Raw genomic sequence first — 9,488 nt, forward strand, 5'->3', positions numbered from 1 at the left:
AAAGGACAAATATTAGTGTTTAACGTAAGTGGGAAGAATTTCAAGAGAGTTGTTTCTAGCAGAAATGTTTAGGGGTCTTAGGGTTCTTGAAGAAGGTCTTGTTTAGAATTCCTCATGAAGTCACTGGACTGGTTCTGATGCTTGGTTTTTGCTTTCTGTAGGTTTTTCTGGTTATCTCACTGTATGTTGGAACTATTCCGTCTAAGCTTTCTTGGCTTCAGTACTTAAGTATTCCTCATTATGGCTTTAGGGTAAGTTGTCCTCCTTTGTCATCAAGTTGGGTTCCCAAATTGGGAACAATCAAAATAAAAAGCCTAATGATCTAATTTCCCCAGTCATGAGATATGAACCTCCCTTCTGGGAATTGTCTTTCAGGAGGAATGCATGAGTATATCCTCTTAGCCTTGGTTTAAAGAAGGTCTGGACGTCATCTGGGGTTTTCCAAGTCACCTTATTGTTAGAGGAAGAAATCTCCTAGCAAATGGGAAAGATTAACTAAATGATGAAAAACATATTGTTGTGTTTTAGTTCAGTAAGAAAATAATCAGAAGAGAGGAGAGTAGAACATGCAGTTTATATTGAAAAGCAAATAAGAGGAAAAACAAAGGCCACATAATATTCGTAGCTGTATTGATTTAGAAACCAACTGGCTCCAAAGTGAACTTTCTGTTTCATAACATTGTGTAACCAAGTTTCTAACTCCCATGATGACAGACGGTTCTGATGACAGTTAACAAGGCCATTACCATAAATCAACAAAATTCACTGAGTACCATGATATTGTTTTAATTATTGTGTTTGTGGGTTTATGAAATGGGAGAGAAGAAGGAAGGGCTTAAGGGATGATCTAGACAGAGATTTCCATTCTTTGACAATTAAAACAACATCCCCACCAGAGACTTCCTGACTGCTAGGGAAAATACTTCTGTTCTTTAGCGAGTTTCTCTGTGAATGTTCTAGAAACAGTAACGATCAAACTCAAGAACATAATTATGATGATCTTTTGGAAACTTTTTGAAATTTACAATCATTTACCTTATCCCACTCACTTTTGTGTTATAGGCTCTGCAGCATACTCAATTTTTGGGACAGAACTTCTGTTTAGAACTTGGAACAATAGGAAGCAATACCTGTAGCAACTATGTGATGTAAGTCTGCATTCAATGTCCCGTTGGGTTTGGTGGCTACTGTGGTGTGGTGTAGAAAGGCCCTTAGGCTTAGAACTGGTAAGAGTCATTTTAGGGTCAGCAAACCTTTCTAAGCCTGTTTTCTCCTCTTAAAGTGAGTCCTTGTGTACTAATGTATGTGAACATGCCGTACAACTCCTGTATTCTAACAGTCAAAATTGTATTTAATGTGGAGAAACCTGTGTTTTGTGCTTTTTGAAATATTGTTTTGATTTTAAATTTCACTCCTCACTTTTTAGAACATTTGCATTGACATGGGCTCCTTTTATAATTTAGCAAGAGGTTATAGGCTCTGAATATATGAATTATGGGCTACCTGTGAGGCCAGTCCATGGACAGTATTTAAGAGCTAACAGGGCAGCAATAGCCCAAGAGGAGTGAGTATGGCCCCACTAAGATCCTCGGCCTTCTCTCAGCTTAGATCTTTTGCAGAAATCATGAAATCAAAGACTGCATTGTGTGTGTGTATGTGTGTGTGTGTGTGTATGTAACCTAAATTGGAATTCCCCCTATCCGAGAATGTATCCTCTAAAGAAAGAAACACATATTTCAGTAAGTTGATATGGAAGTCTTAGCTTTGCACAATATCATTAAAACAAATTCAGGTTTTAATAAAATTAGAGAATCTTTTAAACATGTAATGTTTTCGTTTTCTACAATTGTTATTAATGGTTTGATTTTGAAACATGAATTAATGAGAGAAGAGAGAATCCTAGCATCCGAAATATCTCCTAGAATTTCAAAGAGTATAGAAATAATACTTAGCAAGAGCAAAATTTCTATTTTGAACGATGGAGAGGAAAACCTCTAGGGAGAGGGGTTTTCTTCACCCGTGGACTCTCTTTGGTTTCAGATGGGTGTGGCATCTTTGTAACACAGTTGCTGCCCCCCTGCTGTTTAGGGTGAAATGGGTGGGAAAAGTAGGACCAGATAACGAGGAACCACCACAGGCTTCACACTCACAGAAGGCTCATTCTCGCAAGAGGAAGGAGGAAGCTTCTTCAATAGCAAAGAGAGGCCAGGGATGTTTTTGAAATGCCTAAATTCTTAGAGATGCACAAGAATGGCAGCAGGCAATAATTGTGGCGGCACCAGATGTTTTTAGTACCAGCCACTTTTCTAACCTGTGGCAAGAATGCTGCATCCTGCTCTGCTCTAGCTGCTACCTAAGGTTTGAGTCTGATTCCTGGGCCTGCTGGTCACATCCTGTAGCTGGGTTTCCATACTCCTCAGTAGGGTCTTGGTGTGAGAGCTGAGAGAACATGACTTTGGCTGGAAATTAGCCCTTGCTAATTTTTTTCCCTCAGATTTGGAATTCTTGCCTCAGTTCTTTTGAATGGATGTCTTGTGAGTGAATGGAACTATAGGAGCTTTGACCAATTTAGCAAGGCCTGTAGATGCCAACAGGTAAAGCTGAAGGTTCACTATAAGGAATAAGTGAAAGGTCACCTGATCAAATTTTCCTTTTAAGGGAGCATCATTATAGATCTGGAAAAGAGTGAATCTGAGGAAGCTAAAATTTTGGTTCATAGTGTGACTCTACAAACTTGCCCAAGCTTGTTAAACCTCCTGTTTCTCTTCTTTAAAATGAGCATAATATCTATACACCTTCAGATCTGGCACAATTGTTAGCATTCATCAACTATTAGCTATTAGTTTTAAAGGGCTAACTACTAACAATTTGGTTATCTATAGGCTTCTCTAACAAAGGAACAGTGAATATATGTAATAGAACTTGACACATACTATAAATGTAGTTTTATTTTTTTTCTTTTATTTCAGATGTACTGGAGAAGAATTCTTGATAGTCCAGGGCATGGATCTCTCACCTTGGGGTTTGTGGCAGAACCTCCTGGGTTTGGTTGTTTTAATGATTTTCTTTCTCATAATTACCTACTTCAGATTGTTATTTCTTAAAAAATATTCTTAAATTCCTCTTTAATTTACTATAAATTACTGTCATATTAAACAGAGAATTGACTTTTTCTCCACTTTTTTATTGTTGCATTGTACTAATGTTATGCTCGAGTTTGGGGACCCCCAAAAGACCACCAGAGACTGAGATTTTGCTGTAAGCAGCAAAGAGGTGTTTGTTGCAAGCTAGCTCGGACCTCCACGCACACAGCAACTGGTGATGCTGAGAGGCCCCGAGCCCAGGGTTTGCAGCAGTTTTATACACTCTTTGGGGAAGGCAGGGACTTCACATACATCATAGCATCTCTTAGCAAGTCATCACACACCGTGGGAAATCATAAAACAACTCTAAAACATGATTAGCACATCCACTGGCGGGAACAGGTTAGGTAGGGGTGATTGGTTACTACAAGAGGGGGATTCATTTAAACTGATTGATTTAAACCACGAGGGGTGTACGTGCTGAACTACATGGTTTCCCAACTTGTTATCAACAACCATAAACTACTGGGAGGGTCATCTGGCATCCCAGGTATTTTCCCAGTCTCATGCTGATTGGTGGTTGCTAGGTGGTTGCTATGGGTCCCCACCTAGCCTGACTGAGTCAGGGACACCTGGATCCGCAGATCTCTCCTGTTATTTGTAGATATACAACTCAGCAGGGTAGGTATGTGCCTAGGAATGCTCTGTGGGTTTTTCCAAGGACAAGGGTCATGCCCACTTCCTTGGACAGGCTTTGCTCTGAGGTAGAGGCTGGTTTCTCAAAAATGGAGTCACATCAGTTTCTCACTTCTCCATAATGGTGAGATTCATTGTTACATATTCATATGTGCACACTAATAATATAATTTGGCCAGTGTCATTGCCCAGTATTTCCCCTTTCCCTCACCTCTTTTGCCCCCCATTCCCTTTCTCTACTCTAGTGATATCCATTTGGTTTTCATGAGATCCCCTCACCACACATATCTTTCTTTTCCTTTTTACTCTCTAGCTTCCACATATGAGAGAAAACACATGACCCTTGACTTTTTGAGATTGGTTTATTTCACTTAACATAATCTTCACAGTTCCATCCATTTTCATGCAAATGACTTAATTTCATTTTTTGTTTATTGCTGAATAAAACTCCATTGTGTATATGTATCACATTTTCTTTACCCATTCATCCACCTAGGCTGATTCCACAGTCTGGCTATTGTGAAATGTGCTGCTATTGACGTGGGTATGAATTATCAGGATAATATGTGGTGTAGCTGGGTTGTATGGTGTGGTTCCATGCCTAGTCTTTTTAGGAACCTCCATACTGTTTTCCATAGTGGTTTTAGTACTTTATAACCTACCAATAGTGTAAAGCTATTCCTTTTCTCCATATTCTTTCCAGCGTTTATTATTGTTTGTATTCTTGATGACCACCATTCTAACTGGAGTGATATGAAATCTCAGTGTAGTTTTGATTTGCATTTTCCTAATTGCTAAGGATGTTGAACATTTCTTCATGTATTTGCTGCATACATGTATTTCATGTATTTTTTCTTTTTTCTTTCTTTCTTTTTTTGAGGGGGGATGAGTGGGTACTGGGGATTGAACTCAGGGGCACTCAACCACTGAGCCACATCCCCAGCCTTACATTGTATTTTATTAGAAATAGGGTCTCACTGAGTTGCTTAGTGCCTTGCTATTGTTGAGACTGGCTTTAAACTCGTGATCCTCCTGACTCAGCCTCCCAAGCCATTGGAATTCCACGTGTGTGCCACAGAGCCTGGCGAATATATTTTTCTTTTGCCTAGTGTGTGTTTAATTCATTTGCTCATTTATTAATTAGGTTATTTGTTTTTCTGGTGTGAGGTATTTTTTTGGTCACTTCTTTATGTATTTTGGATATTACTCTTCTGTCAGAAGAGTAGCTAGCAAAGATATTCTCTCATTTTATAGGTTCTTTTTTTCACACATTCTTAATTGCTAACTTTGCTGTACAGAAGCTTTTTAAATTGATGTCATCCCATTTATTATGTCCTGAGCATTATGTCCTGGGCTTTAGGGGTGCTGTTGAGAAAGTCGTTGCCTGTGCCTATAGGCTGGAATGTATAGATTTCTTTAAAAAATACATCCTGTAAACCAAAAAAGCTATTAATTAACTGGATTTATGCTACTCTAACATTTATTGGACCTTTTAAAGAAATCTATACACTGAAGGGTATACATTTTCTTCTAGGAGTTGTATAGTTTCTGGTCTAAGGTCTTTGATTCATTTAAGTTGATTTTTGTTCAGGGTAGGAGGTAAAGGTCTAGTTTCATTCTTTTGCATATGGATAATCAGTTTTCCTAGTACCATTTATTTAAAAGACTGTCTTTTCTTCCATGTACGTTTTTGGTACCTTTGTCAAAGATTGAATGACTGTGTCTATGTGGGTTTGTCTCTGTGTCTTCTATACTGTTCCATTGGCCTATGTGTCTGTTTTTATGTCAGTATCATACAATTTTGTTGCTATAGCTCTGTAATATAATTTGAATTCTGATATTATGATACCTCCATCTTTTTTTTTTTTTCGTCTTAGAATTGTTTTGGGATCTTGTTATATTTGGATCTGCAGTGAAGATTGTTTTATTGTCTTATGTTTAGTTGGCATCACACTGTTGTTTGGTAACAATTATTTTAAGCAGAAAAAATTTACAAAAATTTCAGTAAACTGAATTCTATGTGAAAGAACTCAAGCCAAAAACTAATGATATTCTGTGTCACTGGATGATGCCTGAGGTGGTCTCTTGAAGGGAGAAAGGTCTTCAACTCGGCCTGGCAGATTTTTGACTTCCACCATGGAAATCAATTTTGAGCTGCATCAAAAGAGACACAAGTGGAGACTTGTTGAGGAAAGCCAGGTTCATTCAGAAAAGCAAACAATAGCACAGGATACCGACTCAAAGGGAGGAGTAGTGTGGACACTGAAGAGGGAGACATGTTTTGGGGGTCTCAGGCTTCTTCTTTTGAAGGAAACCTTGCAAATAGTGACCATGACAATCACAAGGGGATAGCATCAGCCTGATGAGCTCAATTCCTTTGATGGTGCTGCACAGAGTAGGTCATGGTGGTCTGGTTCTTCGTAAAGTCTTCTGGTTAATGTTACTAGTTACTATATAGCACTTGGACTGTGCCCACGTCATGGGTCTTTAACAATCTCTCTCTCTCTCTCTCTCTCTCTCTCTCTCTCTCTCTCTTTCTCTCAGCTTCTTTTAATCAGTCTAAAAATACATTCTTTAAACCAAAAAAAAGCTACTAATTAACTGGATTTATGGCACTCTAACATATTTGATCTTCTGGGGGTGAAGCCTAGGGCATTAATGGAGTTTTTAAAGTTACAATCCCACTTTTCTTCCCTGTTGGTCTCCTTTTAACCTAACCATCCCGCTCCCTCCCTCCGCCCCCCACTACCTCATTATGTAAATTAGTTCATCTTATCAGAGAGACATGGGGAAGAAGTTCAGTCTGATTTATTAACCTGAAAAAGGATAATAGAATTCTAGAAATCTCGACTACTTACTAACATCTCTGATATTAGTTTCCTCATCTTTAAGATGAATAAGTAGCTTTAGTACCTTTAATAGTCTCTAACATCTATGATTTACCATTGTTAATAAATAACAAATGTTTATTGTTGTATTAGAAGTATTAAATCTAAAACGTGTTGGAAAAACCAGTATTATTTCTAGAGTAAAAAAGTTGTGATGACAGAAGAACATGTCTGATGAGCTTACTAAGTGAGGTTGTGGGCCTTACTGATACTTCTCCACTAGAGTGGCAAGAGCTCAGGAGTTTTAGGTGGGGGCTTCGGGCTTCAGATTAGTAGAAGACCAGGGCCCTGAAAATGTGGCTCTTGAGCTATTTCTGGGACATTGTTCTCTGAAGCCACTTCACTTCACAGGATGGCTCAGTTGTATATAATCTGGATACAACAGACTCTCCTAAGGAGTTTTGCTACAACACACATGTCTGGCCCTGCCTTTCCCACTACAGCAGTACCTGCACAGCCACCCACCCCCATGAGGAACTCAGCAGGGCTGGATTTGGCCAGTTCCAAGGTCTTTTCACTTCTGAAATCTTTAGACTTATGGTTTAGCAACTATGATATCTGTCCCTGCACAGGATCCCCCCAACATATACTTTGTTATTTCCATATGTTATCTTCATTCTAACCTTTACCAGTAATAGGAAAGTATTTACCAGTACTATAGAAGTGTTTTTAAACTCTTTTATTGAAGGGCTTTGAAACAAAAAGGACAGTGCAGTGAATCACCATAAAATGAAGACATGTGTGCAACCACCAGTGCAGGTCAAGAAGGAGAACACAGCCAGCACCTGGAGTCAGGCAGAAGCAGTGATGGGGGAGGTGAGTGCAGGGCTCCTGTGTGCTGGTCACATTCTACTTTTTTTGCAGAGGGCACTACTGGGGATTCAATTTAGGGACACACAACCACTGAGCCACATCCCCAGCTCTTTTTTGGTATTTTATTTAGAGATGGGCTCTCCCTGAGTTGCTTATGCCTCGCTGTTGCTGAGGCTGGCTTTGAACTGGAGACCCTCCTCCTGTCTCAGCCTCCGGAGCTGCTGGGATTACAGGTGTGTGTCACCACGCCCGAACACATTCTACTTCTTGACCTGGACTGGTGATTGCACACGTGTCTCACTCCATGGGTTGTTTTTGAAATGACACTGTACTTTACTCTCTGTTGCTGTTATCAGAGCATCAGTGCAGCTCAGATTTGTGTTCTAGTGTGCACATATAGAGACTTAACCTTCTTCCCACTTTTTTTTTTTAGCTCTATGTACATCTTTATTAGAAAAGAAATTAACCATTACCACTAGTTACCACAGAATGAAATTAACAATCTTGCAATTCTAGAGACAAACTTCACAGTAAGGGAGTCTTAAATTTCCAACTTCTGTGTGTGTGTGTGTGTGTGTGTGTGTGTGTGTGTGTGTGTGTTATTTAGGACAGTGTTTCTCAAAATTTGGCTCCTTTCAGACATACTTTTGGGATTTGTTGGGACATATCAGTTTTCAATGCTAATGTTTTAATCTTATATTTTAATTTTGCTGGAATCTAAATCCAATGATACGCAGTTGTTCAGAGTGATCTGGAACCATCTTATCTAAGTGTTGCCACATGTTTGCCTCTTGCCCTGCTGCCTCTAGCCACATGACCCTGGTGACCACATGACCAACCCTGTGCTCAACTTTTCCTCACAGGTTCTCAAATTGGGTGCTCATGCCCTTTCAGAATTGTGGAATGTTTCCAATGAGATGTGTGAGATGGCAAGGTGAGAACAATGGCTCCATGTAGTGACCCTGAAGGTTAGATGGGGTGGGTTAGGTTTGGAAAAACACTCAAAATATCCAGGGATTTCATGATACAAATTGCATAAAGTCATATTCAGCAAAATAATTTCAGCTGATGGGAAATGGCAGAAAACCAACTGTAGTTTCATCCTTGGAGCATCTGGATAAATATGGTTGAGAAACACTGGCTAGGAGGTATAGGCAATGCTGGCACACACAGAATGGTTAATAAGAAACACAAGCTAAAGAGAAAAAAAATTTTTTTTTTTGGATCAGTGAATACTAAACCAGAACTTGTCATGGTTTTCTGGAACACAAAGGACCAATCTAGAAGAAAATCAGGATGTTCCATCAACCTTCTTGGCCCTGTGGTTAGGGACAAGTTGGTCCACTTTTTAATATGGAGGCAAATGAAGAAAAAGCCATTGTGCTAAAAAAATCCCATCCACCAGGAAATGCTGTCCATCTTCAGTGCTGCCATCCAGCTCTGTAGGAGGACATTGGTGTGGCCATTTGCTCCACTGTAAATACTTCAGAGCTCCAATCTGCTTCAGCCGCGTCAGCAGTTCCCCGTTCTTTTGCATAGTTATTAGATCACTGCATCCGCCTATACACTCTTTACCAATAAAAACCTGAGGCACCGTTCTCACACCTGTGAGCTGTTGCAAATAATCTTATATTTCATTTGTGTCACCGGTGGCTGTGATATCGACAAATTCCAGAAGCCCTTGTTTGAAGGGCAGTTGACCGAGGATCTCCTGGGTCTTTCTGCAGTAGGGGAAGGTGGGCTTGATGGACACAAGGACCTTCCCTGGCTGGATTTTGCCATTCTTAAACTCCTGAGCCATGTGGACAGGTTGCAGTCTCCTGGGAGGAATCCTCAGTTGCAGGTATTGCTCGGAGTGTTAAGCCGCCTCCTTCCCACTTTTAATAAATGCTTAACTTTGAAATAATTTTAGTTCTACAAAAAAGTTGCAAAGTATAGGAAAAAAGTTGCAACAGTATAGAAAATTTCTGTGTGATGGTTTCAGGTTCCAGTTCAGGAGATTATATTA

The 9,488-nt window shown here is 39.6% G+C and overlaps 1 protein-coding gene and 1 pseudogene across 1 annotated transcript in view; one reads left to right on the top strand and one right to left on the bottom strand.

Annotated features, from left to right (window-relative positions):
• LOC101954583 (broad substrate specificity ATP-binding cassette transporter ABCG2) overlaps positions 1–3,172 on the top strand; it is a 48,794-nt gene extending 45,622 nt beyond the window's left edge. The window contains exons 16-18 of the mRNA XM_005337520.3: positions 162–251; positions 1,063–1,148; positions 2,970–3,172. Coding sequence (XP_005337577.2) covers positions 162–251; positions 1,063–1,148; positions 2,970–3,117 — 324 coding nt within the window. The 3' untranslated portion in view covers positions 3,118–3,172. The remainder of the gene's footprint in view (positions 1–161; positions 252–1,062; positions 1,149–2,969) is intronic.
• A 5,656-nt stretch (positions 3,173–8,828) lies between these two features.
• Positions 8,829–9,281, bottom strand: LOC101960722 (glutaredoxin-1 pseudogene; annotated as a pseudogene).
• Between the last annotated feature and the right edge of the window lie 207 nt (positions 9,282–9,488).

Source organism: Ictidomys tridecemlineatus, chromosome 9 (genome assembly GCF_052094955.1).
Source record: "Ictidomys tridecemlineatus isolate mIctTri1 chromosome 9, mIctTri1.hap1, whole genome shotgun sequence".
Taxonomy (NCBI): Eukaryota; Metazoa; Chordata; class Mammalia; order Rodentia; family Sciuridae; genus Ictidomys; species Ictidomys tridecemlineatus.